The sequence below is a fragment of the Pyrgilauda ruficollis genome, unplaced genomic scaffold, assembly GCF_017590135.1.
Source record: "Pyrgilauda ruficollis isolate IOZ18807 unplaced genomic scaffold, ASM1759013v1 scaffold178, whole genome shotgun sequence".
NCBI classification, from domain to species: Eukaryota; Metazoa; Chordata; class Aves; order Passeriformes; family Passeridae; genus Pyrgilauda; species Pyrgilauda ruficollis.
The window spans coordinates 266,512-287,470 of record NW_024516764.1 but is presented as its reverse complement, the minus strand read 5'-3'; the positions used below and the strand labels follow the sequence as shown (position 1 = coordinate 287,470).

The window sequence follows — 20,959 nt, the reverse complement described above, 5'->3', positions numbered from 1 at the left end:
TGAATGAATTCAGTTTGTGACATTTTGTTGGGATACAAAATGTCATGGTCTCCAGGAGAATTGTGACTGAGTTTTCAGTATTTTCCTTTTCCAGGAACCTCACCAACAATACAGCTCATGCTGTCCGTGAGGCATAAATATCACTGTTTCCACCCTCCAGACTGGGAAGCAGAGAAAGAGTTCCTTGACTAATCTCTGAAGAGCTGGGCCCTATCTGGGTTTTGATGGGCTTGGAGCAGCTGCCTCTCTTTAAATGGCCAGGGCTTGGTTACCAGCCCCAGGGAAGCCAGGTGTGATGGACTAAGCAGGGAGTGACACTTCATACTTACAGGAAGAGAAACCCAAGGCAGAGAAAAATCTTTCAACAAAGACTTCAATGCATATTTGTGTCTCCTTCTCCTTGAGGATTTTTAGAATGGTTTTTAAGTGCTTATGTAGACCCAGACTACTGTGGTAGGCATGATGCACAATTTCCATCTTGTCCTGAAAAACTGAAGCAGCTCAGGTTTTCTCAGCATTTCATGGCCCATCAGGTGTCAGGTGTTGGTACATACAGAGGCACCACCTGATGAACTGATAGAAGCCCAGAGCTGTGTTCAGCCCAGCTTTGACTAAGCTGACACTCTCCTGTTGCCACTTCACCTCTGGGGCAGAGCAGTGAGGAGGTTCAGGGAGTAGGACACATCATACAGAGCAGATCCATCGATCGCATCTCTGGCAGCTGGTGGCCAGAGATCCCCTCCTGCCAGCCCGTGGCCCATGGCCAGCTCTTCTGTCTCAGGGCTACCAAAACCCTCAGCCTAACAAAAATGTCTCTTCTATCTACTGCACTGAAGGCCACAGATCCTAAGCCCACCCTTAGCAACCCACGTGTTTCAGAAATAGTTCCAGGGAGGGCAAAAGAAACTGTTGTCCAAGCAGCACTCACAGATGCAAAGTACTTTGTTGCATGATCAATAAGGTAGCTTGTTTCACCACTTAAAATTCATCCCAAGGGCTCTTTTGAATAGTCAGAATCATTCCTGACAGAAGTATTTTTGAACACACAAATTTTTGAACATACCTACACTCCAAGTTCAGAGTGTTGTGGCTTTTTGGTTTTGCTTTGTTTTCAAAAAGGTTGATGAAAATAATTTTCCTAAACTGACAGCAACAACCATAACACATGTACAGAAACAAGATAGCAGTCTCATACAGGAAATATTTCTGCTTTCGTTTTTATTTTATGAATACATATACAACAGATGCATAATCTTCCATTATCCAGGCTTAAAAGTAACAGGTTGGAGTATTTTTTTTCCCAAAATAGCTTAAAGAGGAAAATAAAAATCAGAATGAAGGAGCTGCAACATAGCCAAACCATACATTCAAAAACTTTGCTAAAACTACTGCTGAAATGTGCCTCTGTGTGTATGTGTGCATTGTCCTGCACAGTTAAAGCCTCACCCAAGATATTTAGTATATGAATAAAAAAAAAAATGCTTTGGCATAATCAGAGATTCCTCCATGCACAGTTCATTGACATTTCTGAAATAATGAGAGAATAAAATCTGAGGACTGTATCATATATAACTTCCTCTTCTTGTGAGCAATGTCTTTAAATGCAGTGGGGAAATGAAGAGGAGTCTGTTGACAAGAGACTTTGCTTCCATAATAAGATGGTTATATTAGCAAGATGCAAGCAGCTTCATATAGAAGAGATGGAGAGATATATGTGTATAATTTAAAAATGCTATTTTATATGAGAAAAGATTTTTCAAGATAACATAAAATGAACCACTCTAAGACTAGCTTCCAGCAAAACATTTTGCTTTATTAGTTCTATTTTCTAGCTACAAGTCAAGCTGACATCTGTCAAGCTTTTTAACTTTTCATATGGCAGTCTATAAGAAACATTTCATGCAACGTCTACAATGCTAAATACAGGGTAAATAATTGGGATTAAACAGGTGAGGAATAACAGACTATTATAAAGACCAGTAACAGCATACTATGTACATAGAGCCATATTATATTCTCATGTCTTCACAGTAATGTGCAAATGTGACAAATATGGCTTTCATTTTTTTCCTTAAGAAAGTAAGACATAATTATACAGAAGAATGTTTTAAAACACTTAGTTGGATTTCACCTTTTTGTGAAACCTGTTCAGTCTTCATTGCATCGGGGTTAAGGAGCCACCCCAGTTTGGGGGTGTAGTTCGGGTGTGTTTCCAGGAGGGGGCACAGATTCCTAAGGCACAATATTAATGTTAAACATTTTTAATTTAGTCATGCTATTTTATTTTAGTTTTGTTTTTATTTTTTTTTTTTGTTTTTGTTTATGTGAAGTAATAGGTCGTTGCTAGTTATATAATAAGCGGTTGATTGTAAAAAATACAATGTTGAAGGCTACACTACATGCCTACTTGTAACTCCAGGAACATTAGCTAATCTGAAAACACACTATACAGCGCTCTATGTGAAACCAAGGTGGGTTTTTGGTAACATCCTTTTCCATACACGTAGCAGAGAGTTATAAGGCTTCTGCGGAATAATAATATTATAACTGAACAAATATTTTACACTCTTCCATAATGGTATTTACAGTTACAATAACTCATATTCTGACATTTGGTAAATAACATGTATCTTATATGCATCCTTCTTGCCTATCTAAAGTGCTTGCTTAACTGCGTGAGGAAAGAAAATGCATACCTGCTTTAGGTGCAACAAACCCTCAAAAGAAGTAGCTGAAATATTTGCTGTGGATTTGAAATGCATTCTCAGAAATTGAAATTATTGCTAAATTCAGTGCCCTTACTAGGCAATCATCTATATTATTTGTCATATATAAATATATGCATATATACTAGTATGTATGTACATGCATACATATTCATCTATCGTGTAAAAGATAGATTTCAATTTTTTGTCCATCAACCTTTTTTATTTTGTGCTATTCAACTCACTTGTGCTATGACAGAAGCTGGATCAAAATCAGAATCTTACCATGCTACTACTACCAACCCTATGATTCATTAGCACGTAATGAAAGCAATATGCAAAAAGAAAGCTGAGATGATGATGAATCAGGAGGCTTTTGAAATGCACTGAGAATAAGGCAATAGGCTGTACATTACAGCAGAGGAAAAGCTGAGGAAATCCTGGAATTCATAAACGTGTCTTACTGGAGTTGGGATTGCTCTCCCTACTCTGCTGCAGAGTCCTATGCTTTTTTCCAGTATCATTCTCCAGAATACAAGCTCTAGAGTTTCTGCACCTACCAACACATTTAATGGTAGGAAATTCAAAGCTTATTAAAAATGCCCTGATGCCACAACCTGGTAAAATAAGGCACTTCCAGGGCTGTATTCCAGCGGTGCCATGCCAAAAGGATCAGCAACGGGAAGAAGTGCTCAGATTTTGCTGAGTTTCCTAGTTTTGTCCCATGAAATGCGCCGTCTTGGAGCATACTCCTTCTTCTCTCTTTTGAGATGATTTTCTTTAAAAAAAGCTGTTTCATCAGTTGAAGTTGAGGAGCTGCTTCTCTGTAAGCAAGAGGTAAGTCTTCAGTTCCTGACATTCATTAAGGTGGAAGATCAGAGTGGTACCAGGCAACGTCTTTAGTTCATTTGGTATCTCCCGACTCGAGGTGATGTGCCAGCCAAGTCAAAAGTGTGTATTTCATACCAGGCCCACGCTGAAAGCTATGAGTGGACATTGGTACTGGAAAGGTCATTCCTTATAATTTCATTTACTGCAAAGAAAGAAGACAAGAAAAGGAATCGATTAGCATCCTGCTGCTGCAGGCAGTTGTCCTCAGTCCACAACCCACCCGAACTTGTACTCATTCCGTGACAGCTTCAGTACAACTCTGAACAGTAAGTGTGACATCACCAGGTTGCTTGTACAGGCTGATCACAGTGCAGACCCAGAAGGATTAACCAAGGTTATTAACATGCTAAATACCATGTAAAACCAGGCATCACAAAACCAGCAGCATCCTGGATCCTTGACTGCATCAAACATACTTAACATTTCAAATTGGTTACAGATAAAACATTTCATTTGCTCTAGAACTGCCTCAGAAATGTAAAGCCAGGAGGACCACAGAAGATCCTAGAATAATCTACTCCTTCCACAAAAAGAGCTGCTTGGAAAGTATGTTAGCCATGGTAGGTACTGGTGGCAGAAAGCTGCCAGTCACTGAACCTGGGTATGTGCAGCTGCAATGCCTAGATAGAATACAACTTCACATGCTGATTTTTTCCACTGTGACTTGATATTAGGGAAAAAAAAAAGAAAAAAGAAGAGAGGAAACTGGAAACTACTGCATGCTTGCCCATTCCCTGGAGCTGGTAACATGTTTAAATATATACCCTCCCATCATGGTGACCAATGCATGTAGACATACACTCTTTACTTCTCTCCACACAAACAAATGAGAGGGACAAACAAGTTTAAAAAACTCTCCTGGCAAGAGTCAGAGGAGAGAGTAAACAAGGTCTGCTATCTCAGCATCAGCCAGCCAGACTGCATCTCCACTGATAAAGAGTTGTTTTCTTTATTCATGAGTCTTCTTACTTTCTTTTCCCCCTCCCCTGAAGATCATCAAGCAATACAGTTTCCCACACTCCAGTTATGTCCATGTGATTTTTGGCAGATGGACAGGAAATGACTGAACCTGGCAAAGGTCATCGACACAACATCCCTTTTATTTCCACTCCACCTCCCTACACCAACTGCCACCACCTGATTTACATGGAGATAGACAAAATGCCGTCAACAGGACTGTCACTGCTTCTGAGCTTCTCTAACATTGCCAGGACTGGGAGACACGTGCCCACGTCATGGAAGCACCATGGATAAGCCTGCATTTTCCCTTCCTTGTGGGCTGCTCTTCACAGTAATCCAGATAACTTCATGTGTTTACTGGAAAAGACCAAGCCTGTGTAAAACCAGTTTCCTGGTTGCAATTAGTTGGGTACGTTTGGTGTTGGTTTTTATGGCTTGTTGTTTTTTTTTTCCTGCAGACCTATTGCCCACTTAGTAACTGCAGCACATGAATCAGTCAGGATTTGTGTCACAGGTCCTGGCCACCAAAACCAATTCTACCAATGGATACACACACCATACTTCAGAGAGGAAATATCAGTTGCCTTTGTAACTATCTATTTACATCAGCAAACTAAGAAGGTATGGAAACAAGCTATGAAAAGACAAAGCAGTTCTTCCCCTTGAAAGTGCTGTGGAGTTAATCTTTAATATTACCAAAGAGCAAAAAAATTCAAGTAGAAAGCCCTGCATTGAGGCAAAGACTGCTCTGCATGCATCCAAACCCGGCCAGAAGTGCCGCCCCATTTACATGAGGCCAGACTCCAGAGAGCTTTAGGGACTGAGTCTCTGCCTTGAATGCAAACAGCATTCAATTTCTGTGGAATTCTGCCATGATGCTTTTGTAAAGATCACTTCTGTGATAAACTTCTCAAGGCACTCTCACGTCTGCAGCAAAACCACACAGTGATACCTTCATGTTTTATGTGACAGTGAAAACAAATCTTCCTACCGGCCAGGCAGCATCACAGTTTTGCTAACTTTCCCTCAAAGCTTCTGTTAAATCAAATAAAATTAAGACACTAGTCAGGGATAGCCTCACTCTTTGTACAGTTACTTAGTGCTTAGAAACATTAAATAATGAATCTTCACAGTGCTTCTGTAAAATGTGAACATAAATGTCACTGGTATGGGGACATGCAGGTGGGAATGTGAAGGGCCTCCCAATCTCAGAAAGGATTAGCACCAAGGCATCTCAAATCTCTGACTAATGCTGTAGCACTTGCTGAGTTACTCTTGCTTCTTTCAGTAAAACTTTCAAAAGCAACAGCCTCAAACTGCTAGCTCATGATTTCCCCTATTAAAGCATGTAGCAATGGTATTTTGGAAGCAACTTGATGACATGAGCCGAAGGTCCAACTCCAAAACCAGCTTAGGCACTCAAGAGGCTGCCCCTTCCAGTCACTCCAGGTATCTTCAGCTGATCCTCTGTCACTTGAGCGCCGTAGGACACGTCTTACTCCAGATATGACACAACTTTTCCTTTCAGCTGGGAGCCCACCTGCCTTGGCTCAGGCCATGAGACCACAGTGCTCCCTGAGTCACACTCTCTCCATCTCTCAGCAGCCAAATCAATTTGTCCCCAGCTGAAATCACTCATATTTTGTTACTGACTCACAGCAATTTACTGCTTGTTTTTATTTTATATTACTTTCTTAAGAAAGGTGGACTTTTGCTACCTTGATGAGTAAGCCTGGTGTCCTCATGCAACAACATCTGGCAGCTGTTCAACAACAGTCACTAGACAATGGCACCACGGACTTGGGAGACAGCTGAACCTCAACCCAAGTGAATCCATCGCCACCAGACATCACAACCAAACAGGGCCAAAGCCACCAAGAGGACACTCAATATCTCTCTCCTCCACAGTGGTCTGGACAGTGTGGCTCAGACACAGCTCTCTTTATTTCACTATTTCACTTGCTGTTTGTAAAGACCCACTGCAGTGTCAAAAATGCAAAATATTCCCAACAATGCAGTGGAAAAAACCTGCAGAGAAGGACAAGGTGCATGCAAAAGGCCCAGGTGGGGGAATACGTGGCAGCACAGCTGACCTTGAAGTAGCAGACAGCTAGCAGAGATGAAAGGGGAAGTGTGATTCGAGCGGGCTTTCCCTCACTGCCCACCCAGACACCTGAGGCTGCAAGGAAAACCCTCTGGTGGGCGGAAACGGGGGAAAACCAGGAGGCACGTGCATGTGAAGTGTGCTGGGTTTGCTAGAAGGATGCTTCCCGCTACCCACAACTGCATGGTCCAGCACTCTCATGAAGACTCTCCACATTTTTTCTGATTTCTGGAAAATTTACTTCCTTTTAATACTCTAAAACGTGTTAACATTTCTGTTGCATGCTAGGAAATACTTTATTTTGATCAAATGGAATGTCTTGGAATATTTTGTTTGACCCCAAACTGATTTTTCTTTCGTTTGGCAAGAAAACATCAATCTTCTCATTGTAGGCTGACCCAAGACTGTCCTTCCCAACAGCAAATCAAACCTCTGTTACTGAAGTGTGGTTCTGCTGAAGCATCCTGTGTGTCCATCCACACCAGTGTTACAACTACCACTACTGTCAGTTCTTTGGGAAAGAGCACAAGAACCAGCACACCTCCAGTGGTGCTGTCTCTGGTTCATCTTTGCTCTGCTGGAGGACTTTGTGAACCAGAGGTCTGCACCCTTTCTTCTAATGGACTTTGATGAACTTTCTCCCATTAAGTTTTCTAGTAACCTTCTGAACCTGTTTTGGCCTTCACAGTGTCGTGTAGCAATGGGTTCAGCAGTGTACATATGTGAGGGTGGAAAAAGTTTTTTTTTTCTCTTTTAAATTTGTTTCTTGTAAATTTAATTCATGTTTCAAGTAAATGAGCTGACTGTTCCCAGTTCACTATCTCCTTTGCCATCTATCCCTTTGGTATCCTCAGAGCTCCACTTGGTCCTGTAGGACTACTGCAGAACCTAGAGAGGCAAAATCTGATCATGCAGATGAAGTAATTGACACTTTTCTCTTGGCTTTCACATTTGTAACAATATATTTATTATATAGTTAAGGAGAATCAGCTGGTTGCAGTCTTGAATGCTCAAGTTTTGAATTATAAACCTGCTACTATTACTGGAGGATTGTGCATGCTCCACAGAACAGCAGTATTCATTGCAAGCAGCATTTTGGCCCAGGTTTGAGTTTCATTCCTAAAGCAAACGCTGGTCTTTGATTCCCCAGCTGCTTGGATACACATCCATTCATGTCTGCAGTACCATTCCAGGAGTAGCTGGGTTTTGAATAAGCACAACATTTTCAAAGAAAGGTTCCAATGGTTTTACATTAATTTTTAAAACAACATAACCTGAGTACTAACAAAGACCATTTTATAACCAGGACAAATGAGATCCAAATGATTATCCAGCTGGTTACAGGCCCTACATACAGCTTAGCAGCAGATCTGGGATAGCATGCAAGATGTTTAATCTTTCAACGCCTAAAGTAGCACAACACTTCCCTTAAAGCACCAGGTTGATCCCTATCAGACCAAACAGCTGAGTACTATGATTTACAGTGCCTTTGTCATCAGATTTTTTTTCACTGTTTTTCTGCTGGCTTTGATGGGGAGGCCACTGTCGCTTTCATAGCTAACACCTACAGTTCCCCACAATGCCTTCTCTCAACTGCTATTTTCCATTGTCATGTTCAGCTTTTCCACTGACAGAAAAGTCAAAAAATAATAACACTGACAAATGCAGGTAACACGTGACCTCTCTACCTGTCAAGGCTTCTGAAAGAGGAACCTTTCCTTTGCTAAACAGCAGATGCCACACTAGCAGGATGTGGTGAGCTGTTACCCCACATTTTAGTTTAATAAGGAGTTTTTTTCCTCTTATATTTAATTTTGCTTTGAAATGCCCTTGCAATGGAAATTTCTGCTTTACTAATTAGCAAAATCAGTGTCTTACTGATACACCAGTTTGGGTTCCTGCACGGAACAGGACAACCAGATATATCTGTACAAATGTGGGTTCCTTATATAGATGTGAACTTCATAGGAAATGCAGTATTTTTAACATTTGGTGGCTGTACATGGATTCCATCAACTGGTAAGACTTTGAATTTCTGCAAATTTCTGCTTTTCTTGCATCTGACTACTACTGTGGATAACAATGTGGCCTTCTGTTTTAAAAAAATACCTGTTCTTCTGAGACAAAGTTCTGCCTTCCAGCTCAGACACTGATCCCGCTCAAAGCGAAGAAGTTGCAAGGTCAGTGGTGCAGGGAGCTGGAAGAGGGCACATGCACAGGGTTTCCCCATCTGGGAAGATACAAATAAGAGTTTGAAGACTTCATACTCCTAAAGGTGAATGTCCCCCAAGAGTCTGAAAAAATGGGAAGCGAGCTGAGAGCCATGGTCAAGCTCACAATTATGAAGAGCTGAGTCTACAGTTTTGTGGGTGAATGGTATCAGTTTGAAAACATACCCCATTCCTTTTCACATTGCAAGCAGTAACATTAAATCTCCGGTTTCTGGCTAGGTGAAGTTGCTGTCTTGTCACACATGTGGATGTCAAAGACCAATGTTCCCATGACTTCAATCTATGTCAGCAGGAGCTCAGAAAGGCTTGCAGAAGGAGACTTTTACTGTTGTGCCCCTTTATGATGGACTCTTCTCTCCCACAAGGGAGCTTTGTGGCTCTTCACTTCACTCTTTTTTAATACACAGAGAGGTGTGATAAAAGTTTAGGCAAAAGGACACTCAAAGGTTTGGCCCTGAGCTGCCACCTTGTGTTTCACATGCCCCTGTTGCCGTGTAAATAGCGATGGCATCAACTCAGCTCCTTCAGGATGGTTTTTGGTTTCCTCATCAACAGAAAGTGCCACATGGCATGTCCCAAGACATCCAGGCATGCAGGATCACATGAAGTTTCTATCCACAGCTGGCTAGCCAACCTTTGTTAATTACTTCATGTCCGCCTGTGTCTGCTAGGGACCACTGCCTCTAACACAGAGCAGAATGGAAGACAAGAGGCTGAGATGCCATAAACGCTGTCTTGATGAAAATGAACAAATGCAGCCGGCTCTGACTGGTTCACATGGTGTGGAAAACACAAGTAATACCAGCTGCATCTTTCAAGCTACGTGTGTGGAAAACCTGTGGTAAATCACACTCCGATTCTGCCATGTCCGGACAATAATGCTTCATCTTTCAGATGGGTGTAGCTGCCCAAGCAGTACAATGCCATGACTGGAGACCTTATTTGGATGGTGTTTGACACTGCACAGCTTCTGTGTCAGAGCCTCCAGAAGGTCTGTGGAAGGTCTGAGCCACCTCCAGAAACAAGCAGCAGTCCTGAAAGCAAAACTGCTTTGGTTTGGCTCATTGTTTTTGCCTCCTGGCAGAACTCACTAGCTCAGGTCAAGCCTTACATGGGTACAATTACAGCGACATCCAGGTCAGGGATCTCTCCACACAGCTCATTACACAGTGTGGATATACCCACAAGTGCTCTGAATTTCTGCTGTCACTATTCAGCACACAAAGAGACACATAGCTCTGGAGTGACTAGGAGTTTGACGCTGACACCACGCTACCTGTAGTAATTCTTTGTAGTATGACGTTCACTTTGCTGCCTATAATTATTGCCCTCGGATTTTTTCCACCAGCAGTGATGCCATATCTTGCTCCATCAGGCTTCTGTGCTCTTGTATGCCCTTCTTTTAGATGAAATGCCACATATTAGAATCACTGACGAGGAATTCAAAGTTGCAGATGAATGCAGAGGAAGCCAAAATACAGGAGGAAAGTTTTCTTTCCTTATCTCCATGTAGAGGTTTTATTTTAAGAGAAAAATGGCTAAATATAGATGCATATACAGTGACTAAAAAAAATTAAGCTCTTAGTATATACCATCCCATGACTAAAATTCTACAGTTTTTATCAGGGTACCTACTTCCTCACTATTAATAAGCATCACTAATTTTTGACATATGAAAGGTGCAACAAACAACACAGAATTGTTACTCAAATCACAGAAAAAAATTGTTTTTTCTTACAGAAAGTCTTTTTTCAAAGCTAGTAGGCATTGTTCTGTGAGTGAGGCAAAACATCAGAAAACAGTGATATAAATTCTTGAGGTGTCAGACTGTAATGCAAAACTATAGATCACATGAAAGCTTACTGAATTTAAAACCAAACAAAACAAGTCTTGTGAAGCAGTGGAAACTATAACTTCACACGTTCCACAAAGAAGTCAGATCTTGTATTACCTCAGGTGTCCTGGATGTGTTTAAACCTTAAACTTATTTTTATCTGTTTAATCATAATAAGCCACTACCACAGGGCATGCTATTTTTGGAGACAGAGAATAGGACAGTGGAGCAAGTGAGTGACAACAAGTAGCAGGTTTGAATAAAACATGATCCTCCCATAAGAACATCAGCTTGGCACGACGGAAGGCATTGTTGTGCTTGACAGCCATTACCACGGAGTCATTTTCCTACGTGCTCTACCCTCTGCCTTGTTTAGTTTAACCACTCCAAGTCTCGAAGGGCGGCTGCACTGCGGAGGGCTAATGGGAAAGGTTCCTTGTAGTGTGATGACAGCACTGTGCGGCTGCAGTTTAACTGGGGCTCTTGAATAGGTGCCCAGACTAAATGAGTCCCATCCTATCGCACCAAAATTTCTGTGTTTCAATTTTTTCATCCCTCCCATATGCAGCCCTGGAAACGCCCCGCATCTCTTGCTCTGCAAACACTTAGGGATGAATTCCCCGGCTGCTGGAAATTAGCTTAAGGATCAGCAGAGCTGCAGTGATTTCCAAAACACTGGAGTCTAAACTTCAGCTTGTTTTCACTCCTAGTCTGAGGATGGCTGCACTCAGTCTCATTTGCCCTTTTTACCAAAGAATCAGAGACTCAAGAGGAATTTCAGGTAGCCCTCACTGAGGCCAGCCTTTCTTGGGGAGACGGGGATTTGGGCTGTGCAGAGACTGCAGGATCTGCCCCAGTATGATGCAAGCCTCATCTGACACACACATAAGCACACGTGTGAGGGTAAGGCTGGGCAATGAACAAATAAACCACATTTTAACCAAAATGATGTGTTTACGTTCCTAAGAACATCTGTAAGGGAAACAAAACAGACATATTTTACATTTTACACAAAATTTCCACGCGACAGATAAACTACACAAATGTTACCTAAGGCAGCCAAAACCTGAGGTCAGCACTGCTGGAAGCTTTGTGGGTACCAGTCCAGAAGGAGCAAGGAGGGCCACGCACCCCTTCACCATAGACAATAGGAATTTGCCCCTGTCATGAGCAATACAGTAATGTAAATTGATCTTGGTGAAGAGTTCTCCTTTTCAATCTAGTGCCCAACAGTGAAACAGTACTATCGGATCCCGGCATCCAGAACTCATGATTTGTGCCCTGAAGCATGACAAGACTAGATTGAAAATCAAAACAAATTTTAAGGAATTCTGCATTTGATTATTTTTCTAGCCTCCAGACATCTCTGGCATTGTTAAATCCTGAATGCCACCGAAATGAAACTTCCCTTTTTTGTCTTTTTACTCTCATTTTCCTGATCCCATCTTCCAAGGTTTGCCGTACCTCACAACTAGCTGTCAATTGAAGCATAGATAATGCTTGTGACACGAGGCTCTCAAAGTATCCTCTGGCTAGAAAAGCAAGGTTAAAGCCCACCTGAAGGCCCCAAGGGCTGGCAGGTTCTAAGGTTCACCAGCTGTGAATGGGAGAGGGGGAGTGGGACTGAACAGTGTCACAAGGCTCTGAGCCCAATACTGAAGGCTGTGACTCAGAGACTTCATGCCCTGCCAAAGGAGCATCCCATGTGCAGGAATCCAGCTTTTCTGTGGGCAGCTGACACCAACCCTTCAGACCTCACATAGCCATCAGGCCAGACCTTTCTACATAACACAAGAAAGGGCTTTTCTCAGCATGCTGGAAAAGGGAGAGGTTAGCTTTAGAGAGAAAATAATTCTGGGGGTACAGGAGGAAAAAAGAGAGCAAGAAAAGGTCCATAATCTCTATGGCTTTCTGATTTCAGGATTTTAAAAAAAGTAAAATAAAACTGAATTTTTCTATCGATTATACAATTATTAATCTTTTTAGAAGCTTTTCTAACATTGCACATAATGAGCAATTCATCAAAGCATATTAGGTGCCACAAAAGTTGCATTCAATATAAAGGGGTCATTAAGTTTCTTGTAATTGCACATTACTGAAGCTTTCATTAGTTCTAAATCAAATCAATGGGATGTGCATGTATGCTCTTTAATTGACTTTATGTAATAATAGTGTGGCCCATAGTGATCCTCTGGAATCCTCCAAAATGAGCCACCTTGCACTGCTGTTTATAAAAAACCAGCTTGTGTGCAGCTGGGCATATCAAGTAAAGCAAAGAAACAATAAATGAAGGAAAGAAAGAAGCACCTTAGGTCACACAGCAGTATTTGCTGGGTGCCCTTTTCTTTCCATACGTAGAGAACGGCCAAAAGACTTCACTCTTCTTCCACTCAACCAGCCTTAAAATCTGATGGACTTGAGCAGAAGTAACATGGTCTCAAGAATGGAGGTGTCCTGAAGATAAGTTAAAACAGGGTCTATATAACCTTTTTCTGAGCAAGAACTGTTTGGTTGTCTTTTTTTAATTTTCTTTTTTTTTTTTTTTTTAATGGATCCAGCTTGCCCTATTATCATCACCACCACCTCTTTCCTTTATAGCCCTTTTCATCAGTGAAGTGCCACAGAAAAGATCAGTGCCCTTATTCACATCATCCAGCAAAGACGGCACCCACCCAGGCAGGGACAACAGGAGGATGCCACTGTGTAGACCATACACAATGTGCCTATGGCACAGCGGGTGGCCACTGCGGGGACACATCTGTGCCTCGCCTGTGTGAAGGCTGAGCTTTGTTTGGTAACCCCTAACCCACAGGGGTTTTGCTCAGTCAGATGAAATGATGACCATGAAGTGACTCAGTGAGTGGCAGCACGCTGCTAAATGGAAGAGAAAGGCCGGGTGGGGCTAATAAAATTTTTATGTGTTTGATAAAGGAAAAGAAATCCACCTATGAGCCTGCAGGGGACTAGGCTGGGAAAGGTCACGCTAGCTGGGGGAAATCCTTAGGTGATGGAACACAGCTGCTAATCTTTAGCAGTGGGCAAGAACCTGGGCTGGCTCTGGGAATCTGAACTGGTGGCTGCGAAGAGATGGCAAAAAAATGGATGCAATAAAAGGCTGTCATGCAATAAATTTGCTTTTGGCATGATGACCTGGTCAGCACCATAATGTGAGCTGTAAGTAATGCTACAGGATTTAATGTCAACTGCAGCCGCAACTGTTGCTGGAGAACACTGCAGTTCAAAGAGGAGTGCATGTCCTCTTTGTCATGGCTCCTTGGACAAAAGCACTGGCAGTGTTCAATGACACTCATGCATTGACTTTGTACCACCTTAACGAGGGACAGACCTTTTCATAACAAAACCCCCATCCAGTTTGGCTGGGAAGCTTTGATCCAAAGGCTGATTTCAGTGGAGTCACACTGGAGACACACCAGTGCAGCTTGGGCCATGATGTGGAAACCCTGAGGGTGTTAGTGGATTCTGTCCCCAGTGTGGAGATGTGGCTGTGAAAACTGCACCCGGACTGTTCCTGGATTCCAATACTCCTTGGATGCTAAAAGCACCTACAGCAAGCATCAGCATCAGCAGCTGGAAGAATACTCTTTATTTTAACGTGGTCCCAGTGTGACAGAGCTGCAAACCCGACAAAATGTCTTTTCCTCTTTTCTCCTCTCCCACATGCTGTGCCTAGCTGCAGAATGGCTCAAGCCCTGGCTGGACTGACAGAGCAATGCCAACAGTAAAATCACCACATGCAGTTGCAAGAGTTTAGCAAGAATCACAGCTGGACTCCCAGGGAAGACAAACCCTTCCCTGCTTGACACAAGAACCCTGCTGATGCTCAGTGCCCTCCACTAAAAAGGAAATTTATTCTGCTCCAAGAACAAAGCACTGTAAACCTGCAGCTAGCACTAGAGAAGTAGGAAAAAGGCACTTGAGAGCAGGTGTACAACATCCATCTCTCAAACACACTTAAGGACCTGAAATTTTATTCAAAATGGTTGCATTACACTTTCCAAACAGCCACTTGCAATGTGCAACAGGCTTCTTTTCTGCCTCTTTTTGAGTACCTAGCTGAGAAATGACAGGGTGCTTCCATGGCGTAGGCTGCAATCTCACAGCACATCCAAACTCCAGCAGGAGTTGGCCTGCACTTTTGAGAGGTGCTTCAGGCAACAAAATGAGTGAAAGAACTTTAACAGTAATTCAAGAGGAGCTTTAAAAATTTAATAATGCTTCAATGAAGAAAACTGGCTGCTTTCATGAGATTCAGTCAGGTCAAATCAGCTAATTCAGAGCAGGAGGTAAACGAATGGAGGCTAACACAGCAGCTTTGGAAAATCCACACAACTACACATTGCCTGAAGGGGCAGGCAGGTCCCTGCTCCCTGGAGAGCTCAGCCAGGACATGCAGACCACAGGACCTAGCTGTGGGCATGCAGATGTACAACATCTGCCTCTCTCTTCAGAAGCATCCTTGCAACAAGAGCAACCCAGCAAGGGTCGGCGCTTGCTGAAGACCCTGTGAACCAACTGCTTTTTAGTTTGGAGATTTGGGAACATCAAGGACATTCCACTGATGAGATAAAAGAACAAAGTGCAACAAAGGTTTTGATGAAAGGTTGCACAAACTGATTGTTGTTTGCTCCACACAACAGCTCTTCTGGTGCACCACACCTTTTGTAAAACATAGTTCCATGAAACAAATTATCTCCAGTAGCTTCTGTCTACACACATTTCTGAAATACTTTCATTCCGAACTGTTTTGAGAGGAAACATTAAAAATAATGGAAACCTGGCAATTAATCAGATGGAAACCTTTGTTTCCATTTTACAGAACAGAAAAAAAAGAAGAGAGAATTATAAAAAGAATACCCAACACTAACTGCAAAGTAGGAAAATGAAAGATAAGCAGATGCCAGGGACTTGGACCACTGGTGTGCTGCATGCATTTGCCTGTGCTCGGATGTGGTTCTAAAGGGTGGGTCAGATCTGTGTTTGCTGTTCTCCTTCAAACCCACATAAACACCTAGTTTGAAACTTGGTTTTGACAAATGAAAATTCTATTTCCTTAAAAACTCACAAAATGAAAACCTTGAATTTTTTTTTTTCAAAGCATGGACGAAAGGCTCTCCTGGTCAAGACACAGAGCAAATATTTACAGGTGCTGGGGAGACACCATTTCCTCCCTTTAGGCTTCAAACTGGTGTCTGCCACATGATTTTATCCATTCAATGAATCTTTTTTTTTCCAGACATCTGCCAAGAGGAAATAACTTTGCTGTATTGGGAGTCTGGGAATCCTAGAAAACAATCTTAAATCCATAAAATAATTGAAGTGCAATTTTACTGAGCTGTTCAGTTCGATTCTGATTTTTGCTACAATGTCAACAAGAGTTTAATTTGTTTTAAAGTTTAGGTTCTTAAATCTGAGTGATATACGGTAGTTTACAGCTTGCTGGCAACAGCTACTGTGGAAAAAAAAAAGGAAAGTGCATATAAAGGCGGTTCTAACTTTGACATTGTGAAAGCAGGGAGCAGTGCCAAGAGCAGCAAACAGCATGGCTTTCCCAATCCTGGCTGGCTTTAGGGACTGCTTGCTATTGACATCAGTCGCTATGGGATACATTTCCCTGCTCTAACAAATCTCATCTGGAGCCTGTAATTAAAAAAGAAATGTCTCAAAGTGTAATTTCTTTCCCTAAAACATTCACAGATGTTAACTGGATTGCTAATAGTGTAAGATGTCTGTGGGTGGACATCTTCCTCCTTATCTGCTGTGTCAAAGGGGACAATTTATTTATTAAAACCAGTACTAAAGGTAGTAAATTTTCTGCATGCGTATTTGTGTATGGGGGTGGTGTTGTCTGCTTCCCTAAACTGCTTGCCAAATGAACAATTTGGAGGTGTTTTTCTTTATAGTTTTTTTTTCTTTTCTTTTCTCTCAGAAGTCATCTCCAAAGTCAGCCTGATTTAAAAGGTAATCAGAGTGACTAAAAATGTCTTTGCTGAGCAGATTAAGAAGTATCCTGTCTGAGCTGTAAAATTATAATAAAAATAAAAGTGGTGGTAATAATAATAATAATACCAATTCTAGTAATAATATTAGTGATGTAAGTTTCCTGCTCCAGTGACTTTCCACCAGTGTCTTTGGCTGGCGCCCCTTGGTAAGAGCTGCTAAAAGCATTTACTGGAGCTGCTGGAGGGCCAGGGAAGCTGATCTGCTTCAGGTACACACTGGACATGCAAGGGGGAGAACATGAAAAAGGGATGAGAAACACGTGTCCCTGGGGAAGCAAAAAGGGGTTCTCTTGGCTCTTGGAGAGGGTGGCAGCCCCAGCTCTGCCATGGAATGCTGCTCCCAGCCAAGCACTCCCCCTCCCACATGGCCGTGCAGAGCATCCCCCCGGTAGCCCGCAGGAGGTGATGGCTGAAACTCTCCTTCCTAACACACGCAGCCCAGACGCAGTTGTCTGCTTGGGCCTTTCTCCCGCCAACTTCCCTCCCTCTTGCTTTTCATTTTCTTTTTTCAACCAGCTTTGATTGGAGCCAGAGCCTGGGGTAAAGCAGAGGAATTTCTAGATTTTTCTGAGTGCTGTGAGCTCTTGCTGTTTTCTGATACCTACTTCCTGCCATATCTAAAATAACAGCAGCTGCAGGGGCCTGATAGAGAAGAGCTCCAGGGGAGAAATTCTCACAAATGGGGTGGGAACGAAAAAAAAAAAAAAAAAAAGAAAAAAAAGACTTATTAGGGAGACGATAACACAGAGAGCCAGCATCAGATTAATTGTTGGAGCTGATAGCACCACAGGCTGCGGATGCTGTTGTCAGAGGCAAACAAATCCCATAAAATGGCCATGGGAATGATAAGTCTCCATGTTTGCTGGGATAACAGAGGTAGCTTTACAGCACTTACCCTATTGTATAGAATATCATGCCTCGATTAGCTAATGTCTCTGAGGGCCAGATAAGTCAGGATGAATGTCCTGCCTTAGAAGGTTTCATGCTTTCTCTTTGGCATGGCTATCTATGGAGAGCTGCAACAGAAATCTTTGTACACATACAGAAGGTCCCCTCTTTAGAGAAAAACATCAGAGAAAATGGAAAATTGTTGAAATTACATTGTTTTCCATGGAGAACACATGGTGCAGTGTTGTCATTGTCTCATTACAGACCACATGAATGAGTACAGCCAGTCAAGAGACTTCCAAAAAGGGACCTTATATATTTGTAGCTCCCAGGCTAGAACTAGTCTGGGAGAAGAATGTCTCTGTCCTAGTGGCATAAAGGGTGACAGAAACAGATATGGTGCACTCATACAAAATACACTAATGCACCATTCAGTGTGCAAGAACACACTGAGATCTCCTTGAGATCCCTTGCAACCAACACAAACATTGCTTTAAATATCAGCACACCCAAAGAACCAAAGTGAGTGTGCTTGAAGCACTGCCAGTCAGTGAAATACAGGCAGCATTTCAGGTTATTGTATGTGCCATTAAACTTAACATATTAATGTAATTCTACAGTTACTCTGGGACCTATAACTTGTGACTGCATCAAGTTTTGGGTCCTGAAATTTTCACCCAATATTAGAGATTTTCATGCATTATTTATTTTCAACACAGGAGTTTTTAATACATTATTAAGTGAAGGTCATCATGACTGTGAATTGGAGCCTGATCCAAAGAGTGCAGGAGACAACGGACAAATTCCTACTTGCTTCAATGAACTTTGAATTAAGTTCTTATTAAACACAGACAGACATCTGCAAAGGTAGTCTACAAATACACAATGTACTGGTCTGATGGCTTGGCAGTGACTGTATTGTAAACACTCTATTTTGTTCATTATTCCCAAAAGATCATTTGAAATATTTTAATGTTGATATGCAAAAGGGGCAGGTAGATGTGTTCTCTTATTTTGCCTGAAATTTGAAGCACTCAAGACTTTCCTGAGGTCAACAGACTTACTTCTGATTTCCACCACTCAAACAGGACAGGAACATTTATGTGTTTACTTCAGTGTGCTGGTTTTAGTGCATACGCATGTAGGTACAGTGTGATCCTAGATCCCACCCACTTTCTAGGGAATAGTGGAAAACCATGCACAGGGTTTTAGTAGCAGCATGTAGTTTTTCTTTTCTAGATTTTAAACCATTTCTCTAGAACTAAAAATCTTTGTTTCACTTGAGTACACAGCACAGCTGCCAATTTTTAGTTGTTAAAACAAGATCATGTTAAGGTACTTGGTTCTTCCCATCCTCAAAAGTGGCTCCTTAAGATATGAACCATATCTTGTTCATATTCAGGTAATTAAACAAACTGGCCAAGTTTAGACAGACTAGACAACATTCTGGCAAAAACTCATGAAACTGAATATAGCTAAACCATTTTTTTTAAAGTTACACTTGACAATACAAAGAGAGTGAATTTGTATTCCTGTAGAAGTAGAAGTAGTGAGAAAATATGAGGCATTGCTTAATCCTGTTTGCCTAATCCACTGTTATGGCTGTGCTGCATTACGTATGCTTACAGAGCAGTACATTTATAGCAAACTGGGTAAGGAATTCGGGAGTAAGATTAACAAGCTTTCCTTTCACACTAGACTAGATCAGATCACAGCAGGAGATCAATCTGCAAAAATTCCCAAATTTTGTTCAAAAAAAGCAAGCACAGTGAAGGTCAGAGACAGACTAAAGAGCAGCATGGCAATTATTTACTGACATGAGACTGGAAAGAACATCACATGGAGCACAACTTGGACTTCAGATACATAGGAAAGAATGGTTCATTTTATGCCACTAATCATAGCCAAGGATTAAGATATTTTGGAAAAGCCCTATTATTTCTCATTCTGCAAACCCGGATTTCATTACTGGTAAATCATGAAGTTTATGAAGTCCATTCATACAAATTAATTTCCTTTCCTGATTTCCACTGGCATGTGAGACACAGATACATAACAGAAATAAAAGTTTGCAAAGGAAAAGAGAAAGATACACAGAAATGTCTGTTAGTACTTAAAAGAAAGGTAATCTCAAGACAGGATGTAGCTAGAAGAATCATCCCTGCAGCTAGTACATTCATTCTTAAATAAATTGGTTTTGGTCTGAACAAGGAGAAATCAGTGCAGCTGCACTACAATTAGAGGGATCTATGCTGAGTTACTCCAGTTGCCTCTATCAAAAATACCCAATGGTAAGTTCTCTCATTCACAGGATTTTAATTTTGCAGCAATGGAAAATCTAGATGTCTTTTCCATATTATAAGAAATATTCCCATCTACAGATCTCAGCAAAGAATTCTTGCAATCATTTTAGTGTCACAAGATGTGGGGTTTTCCCCCTTCAGTGGTGCTTCCCCCAATGAAAGATTTTCATATGAGATGTAAATCTGTCTTCAGACAACTTTCTGAACACAGATATTTTTCCAAAAATAGGCACAGGGAGGTGGTGGCCACATCCCTCAGGGGATGCACGACAGAAAGCATGATACAGCCTCATCTAGCGTCACAAGCATCTGCCAGCTCCTCCCTGAAACAGGCTCTTAACTGACAGCAGAGAAATTGTGTTGGTTGCTGCAGAAATTTAGATTTTACTATCAGAGAAACCATAAAAATCACCCTGAAACCTCAGGTATACATCTGGCTGACCTCTGGTTGGCTGACCAAAAGTTTTTAGGGTCACAGCTCACACCATGAGATGCAGACAGCCCTGTATCTTACCCCCTTCCTCACTAAGATAAATGACAGCAGGTTTGCTGCAAATTTCAAAAGCGGATTTTTTTTCCTGAGTATTCATCTAACAAACAAAGAAAAGGTCTGTCTATTTGTAGATTTCTTGGCAGGAAATCTGGCATCTCTATCGAAGTCTGCTCACTTTTCATACACTCCTCTGTGCTGAGTGCTTGAATCCAAAATATTCCTTTTAATAATAAAGCCTACCCTACAGTTAGCTAATGGTACTGTTATGCAAGGGCAGGTTTTGGTTCCAGCAAAGTAGTTCATGGCAGCAGAAGGTGCTCTGGTTTAAAATGGTGATGTTCCCCATGACAAAATTCAGTGGAAGGGAAGGGATTAGAGAGGAGTTTTCTCTTTTAATTTAGCAGATGATTTTTTTTTTTCAGAAGTATCCAAGTGATTTTGGTCTGGAAACACTTAAAAATTTGTGATGAGACACCATTCAGTCCAGGTGCTTTTCCTAAGATAATATTAAATATAGCTTTGGAAATTTT

General features: G+C 41.7%; 1 protein-coding gene across 4 annotated transcripts in view; it reads right to left on the bottom strand.

The window, feature by feature from the left end:
• Positions 1-1,201: 1,201 nt before the first annotated feature.
• NFATC1 (nuclear factor of activated T cells 1) overlaps positions 1,202-20,959 on the bottom strand; it is a 110,311-nt gene continuing 90,553 nt past the window's right edge. For all 4 annotated transcript variants that reach the window (XM_041464279.1, XM_041464281.1, XM_041464283.1 and 1 more), the window contains one exon: positions 1,202-3,738. In XM_041464279.1, coding sequence (XP_041320213.1) covers positions 3,689-3,738 — 50 coding nt within the window. In that variant the 3' untranslated portion in view covers positions 1,202-3,688. The remainder of the gene's footprint in view (positions 3,739-20,959) is intronic.